Source organism: Anastrepha obliqua, chromosome 3 (genome assembly GCF_027943255.1).
Source record: "Anastrepha obliqua isolate idAnaObli1 chromosome 3, idAnaObli1_1.0, whole genome shotgun sequence".
Lineage (NCBI taxonomy): Eukaryota > Metazoa > Arthropoda > Insecta > Diptera > Tephritidae > Anastrepha > Anastrepha obliqua.
Genome location: NC_072894.1, coordinates 138,668,180 through 138,694,446, shown reverse-complemented (window position 1 = coordinate 138,694,446; position 26,267 = coordinate 138,668,180). Strand labels below are relative to the sequence as shown.

The 26,267-nt window shown below is 37.3% G+C and overlaps 1 protein-coding gene across 1 annotated transcript; it reads right to left on the bottom strand.

Moving 5' to 3' along the window:
* Window positions 1–9,009: 9,009 nt before the first annotated feature.
* On the bottom strand, window positions 9,010–21,464 carry LOC129242260 (uncharacterized protein DDB_G0271670). The gene is made up of 3 exons (XM_054878818.1): window positions 21,459–21,464; window positions 11,491–11,733; window positions 9,010–10,236 (listed from the first exon to the last, which is right to left on the bottom strand). Exons 1-3 carry the CDS (start codon window positions 21,462–21,464, stop codon window positions 9,010–9,012), a joined length of 1,476 nt encoding a protein of 491 aa, XP_054734793.1.
* Between the last annotated feature and the right edge of the window lie 4,803 nt (window positions 21,465–26,267).

Below are 26,267 nucleotides of genomic sequence, written 5' to 3'. Positions count from 1 at the left end.
AAAAATATAATAATATAGTAGATTCCACCAGAATCATATATTTGTGCTACCCTGTACATACATATGCTTATATACAATAGTTACATATATACTTATATACCTATAAATATTTTGTTTCTAGCAAGTTTTGCTTTCGTTGCAATATAATTTATAATATTTTATAATTATAAATATATTTGCCATATCAATTTCATATTTTCTTAGCATTACTTGATTAAGCCTATGAATAGCTTACAAATGGTTGAATATAATTTATGTTTTTTAAATTTTTTTTTTGCAGCAAAGCTGAAACAGATAAGTTGATAATTAAGTAAAGGCATTTATTTAGAAGAACATTTTAGAATATCAGCCACCTTTGTTGTCTAACTACTTGAATAATGTGATTTTTTACCATTTTCGCTCAATTTTTCAAAAGGAATATGAAGAGTGTACACGAATAAAAGTGACAGGGGAAAAGGGTGCCCAAACTTGAGGCAGGAAAAAAATTATAAATAAATTCAAAATTATAAAAATTAAAGCGGATAATTCTGACTATAAATTTTAAACAATTTTAAAATGTTAAAGTAATCTAAAATTATAAAACTTAAAGGGGATAATTTTTACTTACAAAATAGTTAAATATTTTGGCGAAGGTTCTAAAAGAAAATGAAACTACAAACCTGCCACTACCTGATCATAGCCTTATCCGATTTCCAATCAGCCATAACGCTACAGTTAAACATCTCATACAGATGTCGAAATTGCTATGAAATTAATGTTGATCAAAGCCAGCAAGCTCTCTCTGAGAATTCTGCTAGCCTAACAGAAAACATTATGTTAAGAATGCCTCTGTTATGTTAAAAGTGATGTCACTTTCAGCAGAGAATTTTAATGTTCATTAACAGAGAATTTTAATGTTCATTAACATTCCTTGCTTTAAAGCACAGCCAGAGCTGTAACTTCATAAACAAAAGAGCGCATCAATAAAATTTAGTGTAATACTTTAGAGTTTTCGGAGAAAAAATAATGTTTTTGCTTTTAAAAAAAGACAAGTAAATTAATATATTGTACATATATGTGGAAATATTTCATGTACACATTTTTTGTAATAAAAGAAGTAAGTGCTCCCATTTTTGGCAAATAACCAACGCTAAAAAATCAAACCAAAGACATGAAACTTGTTGCTAGCCCTAGCTTTAATAGCCTGTTGCTTGTCCTATTAACATAAGAGTACAGAGAGTTCTAACAGCTCTCTATGGTCTGTAAACCTTGACTGTAAACCAAAATGAGCTGTTTGAGTTGCATAATTCGATTACGGTGGGCAGACGCTTGATATTTCCGAGGCTCAACAGAGTGTTATCTGTGCAATTTTTCGTTGAAATAGTCCATTAATAATTCATTAAATATTTTTATAATTAAAGTGGCTGTAGATTTTGCAATATTAAAACTATTTTGCATTGGCTTTAGGCAACATTACCAAAAAATTTTGACTATTTGCGCCGAATGGGCTCACAAACATTGATTTCACTTCGCCGCGATGATAATAGAAAAAAAGAAAAAAAAAATAATAAAAATAATAAAATAGTAATGGTTAATGGTTAATGGTAGTAAAGGGTTAAGGTATTGGCCTTTAGCACTGCGACCATATTGATCTATTGTGCACCCTATGCTGTCTATTGACTGTTAAGTATGCTTATGAATTGTACCAGTTCCTTCTTAGGGAGTGATTGTAGGTCTTCATCTATAAGCATGATAAACAAGTTCAAAAACTTTTTCCTTCTATGCATCAACCCCGGACATTCGATGACGAGATGTTCTATAGACTCCTCTTCTTCGCAGCAAAATCTGCAGGTGCTGGTGTTAGTTATGCCTAATTTATGTAGGTGTTTGTTGCGGGTGAAGTTACCCGTGAGGGGGCCTGTGAGAGTGCGAATGCTCTTTTTGTTTAACGTGAGGGCCATGTTAGCTCTTTTAACATTGAAACTTAAGAACTTTTTGGAGTGTCTAAGACCCTCTACGTTGTTCCAATGCTGATTTATTAGAGTTTTGGCCCAGTATTTTACTTTTTGTTTTAGGCTGTTTCTGTTAAATCCAAACAAAGGGGACTAGGTCCGATGAAATTTACATCTGCCCTTTTTTGGCTTGAAAGTGTGTCTTTTCGTTGCCGTCATATCCCTCATGTCCTGGTACCCAATAAAATAGTAAATAAAATAGAAAAATAAATCAAGGCGAATAGGATACCGAAGGTGACGCCTTCCGAAAACCGGCTGGGCAAGGCTGACGTCACCCATTTTAATAATACAAAACCAACAAATATAGGGTGGGCCATGTAAAATTTGCCTTTTGAATCGGCTATAAAAAAAACTAATCAATATTTTTTCAAACTTTTTTTTATTTTGAAGATTGAACATTGAAATATTGAAAAATAATATTGTTCAAATGACTGCCACGACAGGCTTTATAGTAGGCCATTCGATCAACCAAATTTTTAAGCACATTTTCGATTGTTTGGGCTCCTATTTCATGAATTGCAACTTCGATTTCGTGTTTGAAAGCATCAATCGTCTCTGGATGGTTCGCATAGCATTTGTTCTTAACGGCTCCCAACAAAAAATAGTCCAACGGGCTTAAATCACAGCTCCGAGCCGGCCAATTGATATCGGAATTTCGGCTAATTATTCGTTTTTCAAAAACCGTAGCCAAAAGTTCGAGTGTAACTTTGGCAGTGTGACAAGTTACACCGTCCTGTTGAAACCAAATGTCGTCCATGTCATCCTCTTCAATTTTTGGAAACAACTCGTTGAGCATGTCACGGTAACGCTCGCCATTTACTGTAAGCGCGGCTCCTCGCTCATTTTCGAAAATAAAATGGCCCGATGATGCCGCCAGACCAAAAGCTGCACCAAACAGTGACTCGTTGTGGATGTATTTGCTTCTCAACAGTAACGTGTGGATTTTCTGAGCCCCAAATCCGACAATTTTGCTTATTGACGTAGCCACCGATGTGAAAATGCTTCATCAGAAAAGAAGAAGAGGCTTACTCACCACTTTGTTCAAGCGTATAGCGTCCGATTTCGTAAATGTCAAACCTTTAAGTAAATTATGAACACATTTGACATGTCATTTGTGTTACCATTCTCAAAAAAATTGGTGGTTCAAAAAGCAAACGCTATATGGCCCACCCTGTAAAACAAGTGAAGTGGCGTGGTAATAGTGTGTGTTAAATTGTGAAAACACAAATTAATATTAGTTTGGGGGAAAAGAAGTCCATTATTTTTGCGTCAATTTTTTTCGCAATTTATTTTAAACTGTTTTATGGCCAATGTTTAGCTACTGGGTGATGCTACGACTACTAACATGCCAGTCAACTTCGGTTATTTCTGCGCTTTTATCGACATTGTCGACATTTTCTTTAACACCAAAAATGCTTGAACGGAGTCGACGAAACCAAAATTGCACGTAATAAGCTGTTTACTGTTACAGTATCAGCACCATAAACACTATTCACATTTTCGGCGGCCTGACTGGCATTTTCGCCTTTATCAAAGAAAAACTGTAAATTTCTCTTTGTTGACTTCCTCCTTCGCCTTTGTTAACACCCCATAACTCATAACTGAGTGGAACAAACAAAAAACAGCAAAAAATGTTTTTAACTGAGAAATGTTACCCTGACAACGAGCACAAGCTTCAAATTGTTTGATAGATACTTTACGAGGTATCGATCACTCTAACGAGAAAATAATGGATTTACTTTTCCCCAAACTCGTCTTAAGCCTCCAAATTTAGGCTTTTGTGTTTTTCATTGGATGACGGCATGGCAAGAAAGTGTGTGCGTGTGTGTGTGTATATACATATATATTTTCTTGTGTTTTGTAGTTTCTATCGCTTTCGCCTACTCTTCCTCTTCACAAACAAGTAATTCCCCTTCCTATAGTTTCTATATTCTCGGAGCTTGACGTCAGTGCGCACTCGGAAGGCGCTTATTCTTATTCCGTCATTTCTGGGTTTCACTTCGTCGCAATGATGATTGAAAAAAAAGAAAATAGTAAAAGTATAAGTAATAAATAACAGAGTAATTAGTAAATAAATAATGGAGTAAATCTTTAACTCAGAGGCTTTTATATACCCATAGAATTAGCTTTCAATGGACAAAAAATCCGCTATTTTGCATTTGGTGAGACTTACTCAAGTGTGTTCAATTTTTTTCGTTTACACCCTTTATTGTTGTAATTGAATGTTTATTCTCATTACTTCCTTTATAAAAACAAAAACAATGCACATTTGTATGTATGTACCTACTTCTTAAGTGTACACTTACGCATATGTTGGCCTTACCCATTGTATTTGGTATTTCGTAAATTTTTTGCAAAACTTCATAATTAAATATTTTCGTAACGCTAATTAATTTAACATTTTCTTGTCACTGCCACAGCATACGTTGATTGCATTTTACTTGTCGTTTTTTGTATTTTTGATAATATAAGTATATGTAAGTGTGTGCTAGTGTTTTGTTCCACAACTTCCACAATTCAAATAACTCAGCAGTCCCGGTTGACGGTTCTATGGGATTTTGGCGTTTTAACTACATTTATATAATTTGTGAATTGCAATTAGAAATATTTTTAGGCGAAAATATGTGTTTCCAATTATTAAGTTGGTATTCCAGAAACAAAATATTATATTATTTAAAAGTTGGAATTGCTTATAAAAATTGAGGATCTCTAATGTAATCTAATACGACTAATTATGACCTAAAAGCAAATATTTTGGTAGAAAACGCACATTAATATATTTTTGGTTGACAAAATATTATTAAAGTGGAAAGCAATTTTTTTTAATATTTAGTTACAATAATTATGTATATATTTTTATTCTATTAATTCTTACACATTATCAAATTGATTTCGAAATTTTATTAAATATTTGCATAAAATCAATTTCCATAATTATCAAATACATTAATTTCATTTCATATGCACAGATGTTTGTGTACAAAAAGTTCATGTAATTACGAATGTTTGTATGCATTTGTGTCTGCATCTGGCTGAGTACAAATGCTTGTAAATATTTATGTATGTATATTTGCAGTTTGTAGCTATGTTAGTTAGCAGTTCAGTATTTAATTGAATATAAAACGTGTTGAAGTTGAAGCGATTATTTAGTTACATTTTTAGTTTTTTTGATACATATTTTAATGCGTTTTTCTGTTTAAATTCGAAGCTTAAGTTAAGATTGTTAGATAAGTAGGCACTTTTATAGTAAAAATGAGAAAAGCAAACAAGATGCGGTAAAATTAGTAGAGACTGTGAAATTAATAATAAACAAAAATGGAAAATATGAAATAAATAAAAGAAATTGTAAAAAATTGAAATTGTATAAAATTAAAATGGCAAAAAAGTGGAAAAATAATGAACTTGAAAAAAATTGAACCTTTTTCCTTGCCTTTATGCAAATTGTTGAACCTTTAAATGTCTGTTCTCAAGTCACAATATATCGAGTGTTTTTTAAGAGCTTCAGAACTTGAAATGATAATAGAAACAGAAATATTCTTGGAATATTTTTTTTTGTATTATGGAGATGGTGGGATCAAGTGTTATCTAAGTGACACAGCCGAATTACGATATACGAAGGACTCAGAAAGTCCTTTGAACTCCTCACCATTCAATTTCCAAACTCGTAGCTGTGTTTATCGGTTACTGGACGATCGGCATACACGCGGAAAAGCTAGGGTTACCATTTAACGCCCATTGCAGGAGCTGTAGAGAGTGTAGAGCATTTTCTCTGGAAATGTCCGGGTTTGGCAGCTAGACGACTAAGGTCACTGGGCGCTCCTTTCTTCGACAGCCTGGGGCAGTGCGCCAGCCTAAATCCAATCAATCTCCTCTATTATATCAATAGTTCTGGCTGGCTGTAGATATCTGCCTGTTGGAGGTCTCATAATGGTACCAAAACGGCGATTAATGCTACTTGAGGAGTGCCAGTCTGGCACTTCAACCATTTCACCTACTTATCTACACAGCCCAGACCCAATTAGCACAAAATATGCCAATACGAGTATGATACACCCCCTTTAGAACCACTACTTTTTATTAGTCGAACCAACTTGATTTGACTATGAATCTCCCTGTGCTGTCTATTCTCTTTTCTGCAATTTCTTTTAAGTTAACCATCGAGAATTCCCCCAGCATTCCATGTCGTAGAGCACCCAGACTTGGACACTCACACAGATAGTAAAATAATGTTTCCTTAGGTTCCTCTTCAGTGCAGCTTCTGCATCTAACGTTGTACGACCATCCCCTCTAATTCCCCTCTAATTCTGAATATGTCTGCTTGTGGTGCTCCCAGCAACTTGTCAGTTCTGGATTTGTTGAAATTGTGCCATGTTTGTTTAGTTATTTTGCGGGTTTTCGTGTTCGACCATCTGTCAACGGCCTGTTTCTGGAATAGCGAGATGATCTTTCTTTTGCGCATTCCTTGGGGGCAGCCTATTTCTACCGCTTCGTATTCATTATAGAATGACCCCTGTGTTGTCAGCTCATCAACTTTCTCATTTACTTCTATGTTGCTACGGCCAGGTACTCAGAGGAGAGAGACGTCTGTCGTGCCCGCTAAAGCATTAAGTTCTTTTTTATGTTGTCTGCCGATTTTTAAATTGGTTATTGGTGACTTTAAAGCTAAGATGGCTGCTTGCCTATCTGAAAAAATTTATAGTTCTGATAGTGGTTGTGGATGCTTTCAAATTATCCTATAAGCTACCCTTATCCCGAGAACTTTTGCTTGGAAGATACTTTTCCAATTACCCAAAAGAAATTGTAGAATTTTGTATATAATTTCATGACATTTATTTTTTGAGTATGAATATCTGTCGCGGGTACGAGTTATATAGTCCATTTGAGCAGTCCGACTTTTATTTTTTATATTGTTTATCGACATCGATAGCTCTCATGCGGCTAAAAAAAAGCCGATACAAAAAACCAAGTTCAGCGAATATGTAAGACAAGTGCTTAGTCGTTGAGAGCTAACTAAGTTGAAGGCCAAAATGTTTCCAAATAAATTTCGCACGCTGAAGACGAAGCTGTGTTTATATAAAAATTTAAAAAAATGTGCCCAAAGGCTATTCTGAGGTAGCTCAAATTCTTTTATTTCAAACACTTCACGGAATTAAAATTGTTTGCCCTTGGATTTATGTCGCGCATTCAAAATTAACTCCACTATGCCAGGTACCACTTGATCCTCTCAAAAAACTGATTATAAAGGGCCGATGTTGAATGTGAACCGCACCTAAACATTAAGTTTTTTTTATGTATTTCATTTGACATTTTTCAATCTCAGACTAACTGAATTTGAACCATGGAAAGACATACAATCGAGCAATGCGTTAAAGTTATTCAGGCTTATTATGAAAACGGGCGTTCAAATCAAAATGTATATCGCGCACTTCATCTTCAGTGATGGGGCACATTTTCGCCTCAGAGGATTCGTCAATAAGCACAATTGCCGCATTTGGGCGAATGATAATCCAAGAGTGATTGCCGAAAAACCAATACACCCACAAAGAGTGACTGTTTGGTGCGGTTTATGGGCCGGCGGCATCATTGGGCCGTATTTTTTCCAAAATGAGGCCGGTCAGGCAGTTACTGTGAATAGTGTTCGCTATCGTGAGATGATAACGAACTTTTTATGGACCGAATTGGAAGATATGGATGTGGACGATATGTGGTTTCCACAGGACAGTTCCACTTGTCACACAGCTAACGAAACAGTGGCTCTTTTGTGCGAGAAATTTGATGGCCGAATAATCTCACGTCGCGGCGATGTCCATTTGGCTACGGCGGCCGAATAATTTCCTAAAAAAAATGTATTTTATTCAAAATTAACACCGGCCCTTGAAACTTATCCACTGTTTACAATTGGTGTAAAGGGGGAAGAAGGCAACTTAGCTAATTACGACTACTAGGAATCGTAAAATGCATCTTAACACTCTTGTTTTGGGTATTTGGCCGAGCTCCTCCTCTCATTTGTGGCGTGCGTCTTGTTGTTGTTCCAGAAATTATGCCTCCTTCTCATAAAACAAACAAACCAAAAGAGAGAAAGATTTTTGCCGCCTTTGAACAGCAGATGGTTTTTATGATTTTCCTGGTAGAAATGATTGTCTCATGCCCGAAGATTCGAACCGGGACACCACCGAATGGCAGTCCCGCACCAACCCATAACATAGCTAGATAAACAGGAGGAATATAAGGCGGGGTACTCAGTGCTGCAAATTTTTGAAATTAATCCAAATTAGCGGTAATTTTCATTAATTTTCTATTGTGAGAGATATTACCTTGCTGGACTGGTTGAAAATCAGTGTCTACATAAGTGGTGCTATTTAAGGTCAAGTTCCAGTGAAGTTCGTAAACACTAAAGATTGTTTGTGTTCATTTGTGTTACTTGTAATAAAATATAAAAAAAGAAAAAAATAGTAAAAGTCAATGAAAGCCAATAAACTCAGAAGCAGCCAATTGAAAAGTATTCGTTAAAAAGCTAACAAATAAGTAATTCAGCTAAAAGAAGATTCATGGGCCTATAGTCTATTACATACAGATTTGTGTGTGTATAGGTATTCAAAATGCTATGAGTACTAAAAAGTAGCAAGCATTATTTTAAAAAGGCATTTTGTGTTAGTTTTTGAATTACAAAATGTTTTAATTGAAACACTTTTTGCTATCAGCTCCGTTAAGTTGCAGAAATGGCGTCATTGCATTGTTACTACGCTTTGCAGTAATATTTCATCGGCGTTCCATTTTCTTACACCCTTTTGTTTTTATCACAATTTTAAGTATGCAATTTTTTTCTAATTATTGCTATTTTTGAGACCTGTTATTCACTTTTGTGGCTTCAATCCCGATCTTTTAGACCCAATACTCTCCTGAACCCCGACAGTGTTTTGCTGGCACTTGCATTTCCCGTTGAGAACGTATACAGATTTGTGTTGGCGTTCGCTTGCTGATATGTGATGGGAAAGTCTGTCGGAGCCAGGAGTAAGCCTCACGTCCGCACAAATTTATATACAATCAGAAACACCATAAACGAGATGCCCACCAAAATTACCGCAGTAATAACTTTCGCGCACGTATTCAGGCCCGACTCGTTTGGATTTAACGGACGCGAACTGGTGCGCGTATGCGAACGTCTACGTTTTGTGGCAAGACCGCGCGCGAGTGCCGGAAATGCCAGCGATTGTGTAAATGTCAGCTTGTGTATGGATTCACTTAGCGAGTAAGGACCGACCGAGCCACGCGCAGCGGCACGCAGCAGCACATACTCGAGATCCAGTGCGTCGAAAAGTGAGTAGCGCGCCGTCATTGTCGAGGAACGACGTCGTTCGTACCGCGAATCACGTTCACGATCCGATTGCGGCTGCAGCCATGGGTCGGAGACGCGCTGCTGTGAACCCGCACCAGCGCCGGCAGCCAGACATGCTGCCACAGCCGCGGCGGAGGATGAGGAGGAGCCGGCAGCACCGATTGCTCCTACCCCACCGCCTAAGCTGACCGCTGCAACGGAGGTCAGCGACGACGTCGTCGACGAGGATGCAGAGCAAAGACGCATATTTGTCGCAAGTCCATTGTCATGGAACTCGGTTGCGTCTTCGATGGATGTTTGATCTGGCGAAGTTTGTGCGCGTTCCAGTGCGGCGGCATGTTTCATGCGCAACGCAAACAGACGCGCGTGATCGGGATGCAGTAACGCGCTTGATTTGCGTCGATAATTCGCCACACCGACACTGATGCTGGCACGTGCGCCTGCACGCGCACCACCGAGTGAAAGATTTGGCGAGCCCTGTGTAGGTGTTGTGGCGGGGGAAACGTTGCAGGAGCTGCTGCCAATGCCTAGACTGCCACCGAGCAGCGAAACACCTGGTGGCGGCGGCAGTGCGTTTGGCGAGGGCGACGCCTGCACCGAGTCAATGCCTGAGTCGCCCGCATGCAAAGTATCACAGTAAAGCGAGCTGCGACGCCGTTCGCCTATGACGGAACTGCTGAGCGTTAAATGATTGCCATTGTTGCTGTTGTGATTTAGGTTAGTGCTATTGTTGTGATTGTTGCATATGCCAGAAGTGCCACTCGTTGTGGTAGTGGTGGTGGAACTGCATGCGCCGCCGCTGTCACCAGTCGTACTGCTGCTGCCGGCGCCGCTGCTGCTGCTGGTACTCGTCTCAGCAATGACAGGGAAGACGAAGGACTGACCATCCGCCTCGCCACGCGGGGAATCCTAATGAAAAGACGTAAATATGATGAAAGAATTTAATTGTTTTTGCTTTAAAGATTCGATTAACAGTTAGTTAAGTACAAATATTTAAAAGGTGGTTAGGTGTGCGCAGTAAAAGGGACGGAAGTGGAGATCAAATGCGGCCGAATGTGGAGGTGAATCGGTACAGTTAGTAACAATAGAAATATGAAAAGCTAGTTGAGTTAGTGGTGAGTTAGTTAGTGGTAGAAAAATGTTGTTGTTTGTTATATAGTATATAAAAAACATATATTTACAGTAAAATTTTGGTTAGTAGAAAGTGTTTGAGTGAACGTTACTATTTATAGCACATTTTTGTGAAATTAGCTGGAAGTATCAAAAGAAAGCTAAAGCAAAAAAAAAACAAGTTTAACTGTGCAAAATAAAAACTTTTTATTAACTTGTGGATTTGCGTAAATTACTCAAATATATAGGGGAAATGTAGTGTTGGTTAGGAGAGGTTGATAGCAAGAAGCGAAATATTTCGGAATTAATTATCATAACTATGTTAGTACTTTTATTTAGCAAGTACTATGTACTTCAAAAAACGCAGACCAATTGAGAGTTACGAAATTGAAACAGGTTTTAAGAAATTATTCAAAAAGTTCAAAAACTATTTTATGTTCAAAAAATCGTAAGTTAGCAAAGTAATAACCCAGTTTGCATTGATAGAAAAAAAGGGGGTTCAAAATTAGTTTAAAACATGCATTTTACAATTTTATATTATACCAATTACGTATAGATCTTAAAGAGACAACTTTATATGATTTAGAAAGAAATTGGTTTAAGTGGACACGCCTACCCGTTGGCCTTCAGGGCCGCTGTTTCGTCGCAACTGCACGAAGCCCTCCTGTCGTAAAAGTGGCTACATTATGCGTTTTTCACCACAATACACCACATCACATCACATCACAAAACCAACGCCAAACCAAGAAGACAACAGAAAGTAGGTATTCGTATAATAAAAGCCAAAATAATCAAACAAACAAGGACAGTAGCAATAACAACAGAAGTACACTACTTATTTATGTAGCCTACGACATGTGGTTGGAAAAAGTGTTGTATTATGAGCCTAACACTAAGACATTTTTTCGTTTTCCAAATGTATTCAACTCGGTTTTGAATATATAAAACAAAAAAAAAAATTTGATTGCCTTCATACAATCCACCGATCAGCAATCGAACAACTTCTCTTGCGTTTTGTTGCATACATTTGGCAACACTAAATTACATATCTACCTGACTAGGCCACACTTGCAGCAGCGGCAGCGAACACGTCGGTTTGCTGTAGGCACTGCCATTTTCCGGTCCCCCCGGTGCACTTTGCGCTAAGCTGGTGTAATGCAAATGATTGAAGCGTTGCGCATCGTTTGCGGGCTTGGTACGCGTGGGGCTCTCATAGCCAGTAGAATCCTCGGATGATGTTGTTTTGGGCGAACGCCAAAATCGTTTCAAACGCAGTTCGCGTCTTTTTTCTTGCTTCTGAAAGGGAAGTGGAATAGTTATTTTGTCAGAAAATTAGTAGCTGCAAACATACATATTTTAAATCTAAAAATTAGTCATTGTCGACAGACAGACAGCTGCAGTATACAAATAGACAAGCAATGGAGAGCATAAATGTCAAAATAAAAATTTACATCACCCAAACTACTTTTTTTATTTAGTAAAAGAGTTAGTAAAATAAAAAAAAATGGATGTGTAATTTTGTATATGAGTACCAAAAAACAATTTTTTTTACAGCTTCAACTCCATTATTTTATACGAAACCAATTTTGAGTTTTAATTTAATAAAAATTTATTTAAAATAATAAAAATGGATGATTAATTTTGCGCCACCTTGTATATGAATACCAAATAAAATGTTTTACAGCGTCAGTCTCATTGTTCAACAGCCGCACCGCGAGACTAATTTTTTTGTTTAAAAAGTTATTCAAAAACAAAATTAAATGATTAGTTCTTGCGCTACCTTGTATTTGTATGAATACCAAATAAAATATTTTACAGCGCCCGGCCCATTATTTCATAATCGCATCTCGAAACTAACATTTTCAGTTCAATATAAAATTATTTACAATAAAAAAATTGGATGATTAATTTTGCGCCACCTTGTATATGAATCAGGGTTGGGCGTTTACAACATTTTATGGATTGTTTACACTTACATTGTAAACAATTGTAAATAATGTAAACAATTGTAAACGTTTACCAGCATATGTCTAGAACTATATACGAACGACGTATTGAGCAAGCGCTTAATGTCTACTCTCTAGCAGCTTATTATTTGTATCCATATCATGACCGAAACAAGTTAGATCCTGATAAAACTGCAAGAGTAACGGATTTCCTTTTTAATACTATGAGTGGAGAAGCTTTGCACCAGCTTGACCTTTTTCTGAACAGAAGATCCTACTTCGGCGTATTACAGTCAAAAAACTTGAGCGAAGATACCTGTTTATATTGGAGAATGGCATCGATAAAATATCCACATCTGGCAGAAAAAGCTTTGAAATTAATCAATATACCCACCTCTTCAGCGCAAATTGAATGCTTTTTTTCGAATTGGAATTTTATTCATTCAGATTCTGCGATTAAAAAAAGAATATCTACTCTAATTCAGTCCATGGAGAATCATGTGCGGTTTCAAGAGAGACTATTGGGACCAACATGTCCATAAGATTTTCAGTAAAATCATCTGCTCCTTCAACTTCGTTCTGATCTATCCACTCTAAGGCGTTGACGCTTGCGCACAGTAACTCATTAGCTCGTCTTCTGACAATCCGTGAAGATCGCACTTTGCTGAACATACGCGCTTGCTTAGCTGGTGCAATGTGAGCTGCTCGCCTGTGCTCTGCAGCTCTTGTGATAGATGCGAAGTAAATGCCGCGTGTACTGCAGCATCTTTTCTCTAAATCATCACGTATACTTGGGCAAAAGAGAGCATAAGGCGTGCTGATGCAGGCATTCAGCGGTTGAATCGGTAGGCGTATTAGAAATGGAGCAAATGACTTTGCGTCATGCTCTTTAAAGTCCGGAATTGTCAAATGTCCATCAACCTGAGTGATGGGGTATGGAGGTGGCAGAAAACGGTCGTGAAGAATCATACGCAGATCCGTGTGTCGCTGCCACTCAGCTCGTACACTCTTGTTCATCGAGTCGCGCGTTCGGCTGATAGTGGCGCGAAAACAAACGTCGGGCTACACTGTACAGTAAATTCAGATTAAATTGAGCTATTTGGTATAAAACAAATATGGTGGTTTGACAGTAGTAATGTGTAACGTCGAAGTATGAATGAAATTATTTTCTTTCGAACGAATTAGTGAATGATCTTAATCATACTACGATTACGCTTAAGATTAAATCTTAAGCATGTACAATCTGGATAATGGACCAAAATAGTATAATTTTTTTTGTTTCAATCAGAAAAAAAAATTGCGTGATATTTGCCGAGAGCCCCCCTCTCTCCAACGTAAGATTAGATGAGATTTGACTCGACCCCCTCCCCCCCTTAAACATCTCACGTAATTTATGAACGCCCCCAAAGTTATTCAAAAACAAAATTAAATGATTAGTTTTGCCTAACTTTTTAAAAATAATGTTATGGAACGCGAACGGCCTCCCAAAGCACCAGCATGAATTGGAAATGATTCTCAATTCAGAAAAAATCGACATTTGTTTAATTGCTGAGACGCATTTCACTAATCAAACTTTTTTCAAGATCAAAAACTTTGAAACTTACCACACTATTCACCCAAGCAACAGTGCACGAGGCGGAAGTGCCGTAATTATTAGAAGCAATATTAAACACTACGAACAAGAAAAAGTCAGCACCAATGAATTCCAAGCCACCACCATCACAATTAACGCTGGAGGTGATCTAGCATTGACAGCTGTTTATAGTCCTCCAAGGCACCAAATCAAATACGATCAATATGTCCATCTTATTGAGCGTCATAAAACAAAATTCATTATGGGCGGTGATTTTAATGCTAAACATATCCATTGGGGATCTAGGCTAACAACCACTAAAGGAAGGGAGCTCTTCAAAGCGCTTCAACAAACAAACTGTAACACTGCATCTTCATGGATGCCAACGTATTGGCCATCTGATCCACAAAAAAATCCGGACCTTATCGATTTCTTCATCACCAGAAAAGTCTCCAGTGCATATCTTAATATTGAAAATGGGCTAGACATGAGTTCAGATCACTCGCCAGTCTATCTAACTCTCAGCGAAACGGTAGTGTTACGTGATCCAGTTCTCAAATTAACTAGTCAATTTACCGACTGGGATTATTTCCGCAAAATGTTAGAAGAATCTGAAGACAATACGTTTCCAATGGAATCAACAACACAGATAGATGACGAAGTTTTAAAACTGACGAGAGAAATACAACACTCTGCTTGGTCGAGCACACCTCCTTTAATGAAAATTTCCGCTGGCCACAAATACACAAAAGATATAAAAGAAATGGTGCTAAAGAAGCGAAAAATGCGGCGTAGGTGGCATCAAACAAGATCACCTGTTGATAAAGCAGCTTTGAACAAAGCAGCGAAAGATCTCAGCCATAAAATTAAAGAATATAAAAATCAATCATTTACAAACTACGCACAGCAATTAAATAATAAAAGAGACACAAACTACTCACTATGGAAATGCACCAAAAAGCTTAAACAGCCAGCTAACCATAATCCACCAATCAAAAGAGACAATAATGGGTGGGCGAAAACCAACATAGAAAAAGCAAGCTTATTTTCAGATTATCTAGCAAAAATCTTTATACCCAATAGCGACACATCACCAATACTAAATAATGATGGCATAGCCAATGATGATTATGGCGATATAGTACCCATAACTGAAGATGAGATGTGCGCCGAGATACAAAAGTTGAAGTCGAAGAAATCTCCAGGGTTTGATTTAATAACTGCCGAAGTCCTCAAACAAGTTCCACGAAATATCATTACTAAGCTAACAAACATAATGAATGCTTGCTTTAAGCTGCAATACTTTCCAATCTATTGGAAAATAGCTGATGTCATCATGATTCTAAAACCAGGAAAGCCTCCAAACGATGTAGCATCATATCGACCAATTTCACTGTTGCCCATCTTATCAAAACTGTTGGAAAAATGTTTGATAAAGCGCCTGAGCAATATCATAGAAAACAAACAAATAATACCAACACACCAATTTGGATTTCGCGCGCGCCACTCAACTATTGACCAAATTCACAGAATTACGCGTATCATCGAGAACACATTTGAAGAAAAAAATGTGTGTTCGGCTGTATTTCTCGATGTCTCTAAAGCTTTCGATAAAGTATGTCATGCTGGCTTGCTGTGGAAAATAAAGAATGTACTGCCAAAAACATGTTTTAATATCTTAAAAACCTACCTGTCTGAGCGCTATTTTCGCGTCAGATACAAAGATGAGTTCTCTGAACTGAAAGAGATTAAAGCTGGTGTGCCGCAAGGAAGTGTGCTTGGTCCCCTTCTCTATCTACTTTTTACTCACGATCTGCCAAACAGCAGAAATTGCTTTACAGCAACATTTGCTGATGACACTGCAATACTAACCGTCGGAAAGACAGAAATAGAGTCTACTGCACAACTGCAGCTTGCTATCAATAAAATATACAATTGGACAGATAAATGGCACATTAAACTGAACGAAACTAAGTCTGTACACATCAACTTTACGAACAAAAAGACCAACTACCTGCCAATATACATAAACAGCATTAAAGTACCATACTCTAATACAGCAAAGTATCTAGGTATGACGCTCGATACGAAACTTAGGTGGAGTGCGCACGTGAAAAAGAAAAGGGAAGAACTGGACCTAAAATTCCAAAATATGCATTGGCTAATGGGTAAGCAATCAGCGTTATCCGCACACAATAAAATACTGCTTTACAAACAAGTTCTCAAACCTATCTGGACCTATGGGATTCAGCTATGGGGATGCACCAGCTATAGTAATACAGCGCATATACAAAGATTTCAGACTAAGGCACTCAAGCATGCAGTTTGCGCTCCATGGTATATTAGGACGCAAGACCTAGAACGTGACCTCAATATTGATTCGGTTACGGCAACCATAAAGAAATTTGCAAAGTCGCACGCAGATGTAATGTTATACTAGTTGCAATGAAAATACTAATAATAAAAAAAAAAAAAAAAAAAAACCTTGTATTTGTATGAATACCAAATAAAATGTTTTACAGCGCCCGCTCCAAAATTTAATAGCCGCACCGCGAAACTAATTTTTTTAGTTCAATATAAAAGTATTTGCAATAAAAAAATGGATGATTAATTTTGGGCCACCTTGTATGGTATATGGACACCAAATAAAATCTTTTACAACGTCAGCCACATTATTTAACAGCCGCACCTCGAAACTAATTTTTTTGTATTTAATAAAAAATTAATCACAATAAAAAATGGATGATTAATTGTGCGCCATCTTGTATATGTAAGAATACCAAATAAAATGCTTTATAGTGTCAGCTCCATTATTTCATCGCCGCACCTCGAAACTAATTTTTTTATTTAATAAAAAATTATTCACAATAAAAAAACTGGATGATTAATTTTGCACCACCTTCTATATGTATGAATACCAAATACAATGGTAGTGTCATAATAGCTAATTTATTATTCAAGTAGCTGCAGGGCAAAGTGAATTGGCAGAATTTTACGTTCACAACTCGAAAATGAGTTATACAAGCTTTAGTAGTTTCATGGTGGCATAGGTGAGATGAAGGAATGAAGTGAGATGTGTGGCACCCATTCGTTAGTGCTCAGGTGCGACACCACGGTAATGAAATAACAAATGATAAAAAAGGTGCTCTCTAACAGCGGTCGCTCCTAGGCTGGCAATGGCAAATCTTCGAGTGTGTTTCTGCCATGAAAAAGCTTTCATGAAAACCATCAAGCGTTTGGAGTTCAGCAGACTGTAGATCCCTACCCGAAATTGGAGTAAGAGCTGGATCAAACACCCAATAAAAGGTGTAATTTTCTAATCTGACTTCTCTTTATTTACATACACCTCTAATCATTTTTAAAGAGAGTTTGCGGCAATAAATAATAGCTTTAAAATAAAATAAAAAATATTGTAATAATATTAGAATAAAAAAAAGATAAATGGGTGTCAGCTGAGTAGAATATTTGTAAATCCTGGACACCTTTCGACTGCAGTTGCCTTTGAAATTCCTACCGCATACACATGTGTGAGTATATATGCATGTATGCATCCGTATAGGGAATGTGTGTGTGTAGGCATGTATGACAGCTTTGTCCTTGTAAATTGCTGTTTGCGCGCTAGCACCTCAGGCTAAAATATGTACATACATATGTGTAAAAATATACGTGTGTGGGTATGGAAAACAAGCAGAAACAAGTAATAACATTGGCTGCAACAATGTGGCTTCCATTTAGCACTTTGACTTGTAACAACGACATTCTTCGAAGCAATTTTCACCGCTGTATTGTTTCTATAAACCATTTATTTTCGGGTTTGTTTTTTACTTTCTTTTCGCTGATTGCAGTTGCTTGGCTATATGAGTGGCACTCCTGAATATACTTCTCGCGTGTCTTTTCATTTTTTGTACTTTCCTGGCATTCAGTTTGAGAAGTGTTGAACCGCAAATTCAATTACTACACATTTAACAATCATTTAATGTCAGCTTGGGAAATTCAATACCAATTTTGAAGTAATTGGTAATATAACGTAAGGAGGTCCCATTAGTTTAAATTAACTTAAATTAATAAAGTTTAAGTAGACTTAAGTTGTAGCTTATGCAGACGATATAGTTGTTGTTACATATGGAAAACGTCTTTCAACTTTAAGTGATCTAATGCAAACCGCTCTTAATAAGCTGTCTAGATGAATTCTCAATAGCGGTTTGAGTGTGAATCCTAAGAAAACAGAAATATTATAGAATTAGAAAACAGAAATAAAACATTCCACAATGTGTGAAGTTAACATAAAATGGTGTAAGGCCAAACATTTAGATGTAATTCTCGACAAGAAACTAAATTGGAATGAATGAAGAGGACAAAATAAAGAAAGCTACTGTAGCTCTATTCTCATGACACAAAATGGGAATTGGGAAGGACAGGTGACTTCTTTAACCCGAAATTGGAAATGATCGTGCGAGCCGCAGAACTCAGACACAATTTTTTATAAGAGCGTACAATTGTTGGCGACCTCGGTAGTCTGGCGTAAGTGCACTAGCCTGCCATCCCAAAGGTTGTGGGTTCGAGTCCCACGTAAAGCACGGTCCGCGCACTTTTCCAAATTTACCTACTCTCCTACTTTCTACAACAAAAAAAAAAATCATTCCTCAACCCCAAAAAAACCTTATCCTTCCAATTCTTACTCCCGCACAAAAAGTCAGCGCATTACATGCATTGTGGCTGCTAAAGCAAGCACAAAAAACAAAGAAAAAGACACAGTTACTCATTGCATCAGAGCAAGAGGAAGCGGGCAATCGCGGTAATAGCTTAGACACACCAAATTTAGCGAAGTCCTCAACCATCTGTGTGATCCTTCTGCCAGAAAAATGTGACACACAGATGGCGCTTCAAGCAAGATGGCGTTGATCCTAAGCAACGATTGGTGTGCATTCCCACTACTTAGGACTGGTAGCGGCAGGCTAATCACCGACAGGGTGATAGATTAACGAAACCAACGCAAGACTGAGTCTTTGTCGAGGCCCTATGCTCCCGAGTGGAGTGAAGAAGGAAAAAAACAAAACAATTATTGGCGTATGTCCATGATATTGACGTCATCGGCCTTAACAATCGCGCTGCCAGTTCTGTCCTTTCATAAGTGAATAAAGAAGTACAGCATGGGTCTGGTGGTGAACGAGGACAAAGCGAAGTACCCCCACGTCACTTTTGATAGTTATGATTTCAAGTGATACTTTGGACTAAGTAGGCAATTGAGTAGTAAAGTCCTCTCTTGACGAACAAGGCTCTTATCATTCTCGCCCGTTTTGTGTGGCAGAGAAGCTTGGTCGATGACAACAACCGATTAGGCGTCCCTTGGAGCGTTTGAGAGAAAGATTCTGTGGAAAATTTTTAGACTTTTGCACGTTAACTACAGCGAGTATCGTAAGCGATGAAACAATGAGATATTTACATAGACATAGCGCATCAATAAAGAGGCAGCGGCTTCCTTTCCGGGTTCATGTCGTCCGAATAGATAAAAACGCCCCGGCTCTAAAAGTATTCGATGCCGTACCAGCTGGTGTCAAGGAAAAACATTTTTATAAGAGTTGATTTGATTACAGGCCACTGTCTCCTAGGTCGATATGTTTAATGATTGAATGTATCTCATTTTGATTAATGCAGAAGCTGTAAGAATGAGGAGGAGGAAAAGTCTGTCAGGCATCCGTCAGACCGGCTGCCACTTCTACCTATCTACCAACCTATCTATACACACATATTTGTTTCTCTATCTTGAATTTTGGCTGTTTTAAATAATTAATAAAACAAAAAATACATTTTTTTTATTAAAAATTAGGTGGCAATCACATTTATAAATATTTCTAAATAAAATTTGTATAAATTAGCTTTTATTCGATGGCCATATTTACTTTATAAATAATTAAAAAAAAGCTGCCAACCTTATGTTAATAATCCATGGGATAACATCAAGTCCAAATAGACTTAGAAAGTAAATACAAATTTACATTCAAATCGCTGGAGCCGTTACCAGGAAACAGTTACGAAGGCTTAAAGAAAAAGTCCTATAAACGTTTTTGAAAGAAAATCAACTTGCCTGCACTAAATCTTGTAGGGAAACACATGGCGGCCGCCTCGGCGCTTAGTCTTAAAAGTATGGCGCTATGGAATAGCCGATGATTTGGCCACGCCTCTATTTTGCTCACTCTGAACGGTCATAAACAAGAACTAGACTATTCTATTTCTAGACTCACCTTCTACAGACTCTTCAAGACGAGCATACTATCATAGCATACTATCATAGAATGGCAGACCAAGGCAAAGGAGAAGGGGGGAATTAAATTTCTATTCAGATGGTTCCGAGCTAGACGATAAGGTTTGATATGGAGTATTTTCGAAGGATTAGGACTTCAACTATCCGTTTGACTGCCAGACAACTGCAACGTCTATCAGGTGGAAGTTCTAGCTATAAAAGAAGTGGCTACATAACAAAAACTACTATAAATATATTCTCGGATAGCCAGGCGGTCATAAAATCAATGAATGAGGCTATACTAAGATCAAAGGTTGCACCAGAATGCCGGACATCCCTAAATGATATTAGTGTCATATTCAAAGTCAGCCTTATTTGGGTTCCGTTGCACAAAGATTTTGAGGGAAGTTGTCGATGAACTAGCCAGGAAAAGCACTACTCTTCAATCGCTCAGTGATAGAAGTACCATTGTAATACCTATGGCCACGAGCAAATTAGTAATTAAGAATAACATTATCCAAGACGCTAACAGGGCAAGGAGAGATGAAGGCACATGCGTAACAGCCAGGCTACTTTGGCCGCAAATAAATAGGAAAAAGACAAAGGAACTGCTTAGCCGTTCAAGAGAGGATATTTTTGTGGCCGTGGCTTGTATAACCAGTAATTCGCTAATTGGCAGGCATTCCTAGGAGTTTTCTTTCATGAATATTGTGGAAGTTGGGGAGATGAGAGAGAGGAAGAGACAGTTGAGTAGTTCCTTTGCAACTGCCCAGTCTTAGCTAAAATCAGAATAGGTTATCTAGGTAAATATTTTTTAAATTCTCTTACGGAACAGTCTGGCGTGGGAATGGGGCTAATTCTACGCAGCATAAGAGCCACAAAATGGTTTCACGAAGAAAAATAAATAACAACTGACCTGTTAGCTCTAAGTGAGTTCGTCGTACAAACCAACCACCACCTTAACCTAATGATCTGGAGACATTCTAAATCAAATTTACTTAGAAATGTATTTTTCTAATAGGAATTGGAAAAAGAGGCGTTCAGTCTTTTGGTTATAGAAAAATTTAGGGAGTAGCATCAAATTATTTTTTTTGTTTTTTTTTTTGTAGGACCACTCTAATTTTCATTTATACACGTACCTGTATACAAGCAATGAGATCTTCAGAATTTTCAATTTAAGTTATTAAGATTTCCATGCCCATTTTCGCACTATCTTTTAGTTTCTCATTCTATCCACATAGCATACCTCAGCCACACTTACCTGCATATTTAGATAATGGGTCCTTTTTATTTAAGTTTTTCATCCCCAGTCTCTTGTTGTGGCAAGAATATCAATCAGAAAGTTGCAGAACGAACATTTAATCTGGAAAGATAAATAAAATCAATTAAAACTATTTGAAAGGGGCTGTAACTTAGTTTGTATGTCATGCAATACTTGATCCCATTCCAATTACCCTTCCACAACCTTCTCTTACGAACTTCGTCTCATCTTAAGTGAAACATTTACCGTTTCCTTTTTCTCTTACCGCACATTCACTTATTGCACATTCGCTATGCATTGAAACTACATGGCAACATGAGCTCATCAATCTCACTAATGATCCCAACCGCAAATCCGCATATCCGCACACACTTGCCACCTACCAAGTTGCTTTATTGAACGAACACTTCCGGGAGTGTACGACCGTAATCTGAATTGAGCAGAGCTTACGTACTACGAGTAGAAGGAAATGTTGGCTTGTCTTGCAATCGTATTGAATGCTTTGATTTATCGACGCTGGGGGTGAGGCAGTGGAGCACTGGAGCACCGAAGCAGAACAGCGATAAACGCTTGAAATATTAACAGCTCCGAAGCAACTATTTGAAATTGTGGCAGGTCATTCAGGGAATGAAAAGTGTAAAAAAGCTGACTGTGACTTGCGGTATGGAAATTGGCGATTCTGTGCTGTGAATTCGTCCTGCTATGGGACGTTACCCGTACAAGAATGATGATTTGATGAGAATACATAACATTATGCTACATTACGCTTATTGCTATTAAATAAATGATGAATGAGGAAGAGGTTTTGTGACATAAAATCAGCAACAGCTACTCTGCGTGTTATTAGTATGTATGTATATTTGCTTATAATATAATATTAAAGCGTTTCACTAAAAATGTAGCGAATCATAGAACAGGGTACACCTATACTAAAGTGGTTTAGCTCAACACATCCATTTTCGTGAATGCATATAAAATACCCCTCGTTTTGGTTTTTTTTGTAAGGAGATTAAAACCAAATGTCCGAAACAAAGTTGCTATCAGATCAGTGGTATGTGGGGTATGCTCCCACTAATCCGACAACATACCTCTTGCTAGGCTGATTTCCACCCTGGTATCGCTTTAATATTTCTTCAAGGTGGAACCGCGTTTATGTCTATTCACGCAAGAGGTTCCACTCCTGTTGGCGTAAGGATGTAGACTTTAAGCTATTAATAGCACCCACTCTCTCACTGCGTTCATAAGTCGTTCTGGAGAAAATGCTACATCGGAAAATGTGCCATAGCTTGATATTTACAAACTATTGGCTTGTCTTCTTTTTGGTACTGTAGTGAGTGATGACTCAAGTGACTTTATTTGTAGTCGGTCTGTCTAAAACAGGCCATCATCACCGCCAAGCTGCTTCTACCACTGCTCCCGTTGTTCTTGCAGCTGAAGTTTCAACTGCTGCTGTCGCTTTTGGGATTTTCGCTTCCAGTCAATCTGGTGGATCCAATGACTCCGCCGGACCATAAACCACACCAAACAGTCACACGTTCAGGATAGAGAGGCTTTTCAACAATAACTCTAGGATTTTCTGAGTCCCAGATCCGGCAATTTTGCTTGTTGACGAAGCCACCGAGGTGAAAATGGGGCCACCGAGGCATCACTCAAGATGATTTTTCGATGGAATTCCGGATCATTTTCATACATTTTAACGACCCAATCAGCAAAGACACGACGTTGCTGATGATCGGCCGGCTTGAGTTCTTGTGTTAACTGGACTTTGTAAACCTTAAGACCCAAATCTTTATGCAAAATACGCTGTAATGACGTTTGTGGAATGCCTTTTTCCAAAGAACGACGAGGAATGGACAAACCTGGGTTTTTTTCAACACTTTCGGCTACAACAGCAATATTTTCGGCTGATATGAGCGACGTTCACGGGTTTTATTCTTCACATCACTAACTTGTCCCAACAGCTCGAATTTGCCTCACCAATTTCTGTATTGCGGTCCGACAAGGTGCTTCACGGTGACCGAAAAATGTTCGAGTTTTACGAACCGTCTCTGCCAAATTTTCACCATTTTTATAGTGAATTTTAATAACTTCAATGCGTTGTTTAAGGGTGTATCGTTCCATTTTTATTAATGGCGTAGTTTCTACTTGTCAAATATCAAAAAATGACATTTAATAGCCATTCTTCGTATGTATGTATAATTGGCGATTACAGACTTTTTGAAGTGTTTGGCCGAGCTCCTCCTCCTATTTGTGGTGTGCGTCCTGTTGTTCTTTCACAAATCGAGGGTCCTACGATATCAAACCGACTCCGAACAGCGAATGGGGTTTTTTTTATTTATTTTTGAGGATCTTCTCAGGCCAAAAATGCACTCGGAGGTTTGCCATTGCTTGCGTTTAGTCAAACTTTTTTTCTAATAAATATTTTTGTGTAAAAAAGGTGCATTTAGTTTGCAGTAAACGTCAATGATAGATAGACTTAAACTTCAGGTGTTCTCATTACGATTATTTTTTTAAGTATGCGTTTATGTTCAAAATGGAGTTTTAAGGAAATTTAAGGTAAAAAGTTTAAAGCAACTTCTATAAAAACTTTAATAATGAAGCAGTAACGTCGTAAACGATTTTCATTTTTTACGTTTTTGCTTTTCTTCTTGCTTAAAATCATCTGCGCTCATTTGTTATTAAAAAATTGTGTAATTTACATTTTTTCTTAATTTTTTTTTTCAACTTTTATAGACATTTTCAAAGCAATTTAGATCACAAATAATGCTTTGTTGAGCTAAAATCTGTTGGCGGAAGGAATGGAATATATCGAAAGGGCAGAGTCCTACGACTCCGCCCGCGTCGTTTCAATTGCAAATTATAGAAGAAAAGAGTCTAAAAAACAATTCTAAAGCAAACAGTTATTACTGCCAACATTTTCCTGAAAACACTGTTTGACTTCCTTCCACTTATAACTAAAGTTTATAGATTATCGAAGAGCAAGCTACTGAGAGTTCAGTATGCATAAAATTCCTAGTGCCGAGATCGACACCAATACTGGTTTCTCATTGGCCCGCTAAATGATATTTGGTGCCCCAGCTATTTCAACAATAAAAAAAGATTATATACTTCTAACTAATACAAGGTGGCGCAAAATTAATCACTCTATCCGAATATTTATAGTTTTTGCAAATGGCGTCGAACGTCAATCATATTCAACACTTGTGGGCTAGACAGGCAAATGTCAAAATACAGCGTTTCTTCATTTAAAAACATTTCATTTAAAATTAAAAAAATTTATAAATAATAAAAAAATTAATAAATAATTTTTTTAGTAAAAAGATTATTCAAAACCGAAAGTGTAATTTTATATAATTGTATATTCTGAATATGAAACAAACCAAACCACTAATAAGAATTTTCTACATAGTTATATTTTTATTTTCTATAAGTTAGTGGCCTATTTCGATACCAGAAGGTCTAGCAAATGAACTAAAAAATAGAGTCTATATCCATTCTCTAGTTCAGGCGCCATTTGATTACAACGAAAATTTCTATCATTGCTACTTTGATACGGCAAGAATTAGAATGGCTCAGGCTAATGTACATACATATACACATAAGAAGTTCCGACTGCCCATGTACATGAGGAAAACAAGCGTTGCTTTGACGAATTAATCCATTAGAAATCTGGTTTGCACAGATATTACACATTTGAATTAATTGAGCAAATGTATGATACAAAACATGTACAACTGACCCCTAATGACTGTCACATTTAATTGGTGTAAGAAGAAGACAAGTTTGCAAATGCAAGTCGAAATGCCATTTGTTATTATTATTGTATTTCAGTATTCCCTACATTACATTGACCTCAGTTGAAATATTTTGCTTATAATTAAATTTCTTATATATAATTGCTCCTCCTCCTGTTTTTGGTGTGCATCTTGATGTTGTTCCACAAATGGAGGGGCCTAAAGAAAGAGTTTTAAGCCGACATAAGGAGGTAAATGTTTATTATCAGGATCTTTTTTATGGCGGAAATGCACTTGGAGGTTTACCACCGCTATTAGAAAACACTTTTTCTATTTTTTGATGTTCATGCACGGATTTTGGAATCTATGCACTCCCGAATGGTAGTCACGCACCAACACTTTTGGCTATGGCAGCTTTAGCTTAAGTAATCTCAGTCTGTAGTGACTACACCTGGAGCTTGTGTTTTGTGGCATTGAAAACTTATTTTGTCATTTCTCCATTTTACTTCGTAGTCGTTTTTTAATTTTTTTCAAATGCAAGCAAATATGCTGAGTTTTTAGCAACCAATCGACTTTCAGTCCACTGGGGGATCCAAGTTCAAGCAAACAACAACCTATTTTGTAAATACCCAACCGTAAACTATGTAAATTTCTGACACTAAACAGTTGCTATTTTAACTTCCATAGTTCGGATTCCAAATGCTACAAGAGCCACCCTCCACCACGATTTTTTGCGTAAGGAAATTTTAAAAATAATTAGTTGCGCCATGCAAAACTATGCTTCTCATGTAAATATGTATGAATCATCCTACAGAATTCTTATCATCACAACACAGCGCGCAACCTAACGTCCTCTCTGGCATCTCTAACAAAATAGCAGCGGTTGAGGTGCGTACGAAAGCATTACTTGCAATTAGTGAAGAGCAAAGTTTTTCCTTTTCCTCTACTGAGCAATTCATTATGGTCATACACACATTTTCATCTGACAGTTATTGCAATTTGGGAAATAGTAAGTTGAAATTTGGAAGCGTATCAGATAAAGCCAAGAAATAGTTTTCATTGTATTTTGTGTTGT

Bases quoted from the DNA above. Each gene is read 5' to 3' on its own strand.
- LOC129242260 (XM_054878818.1), bottom strand. The intron at 10,237-11,490 runs GTAGATATGTAA...TCTTTTCATTAG, and splicing joins TGCAAGTGTGGCCTAGTCAG to GATTCCCCGCGTGGCGAGGC.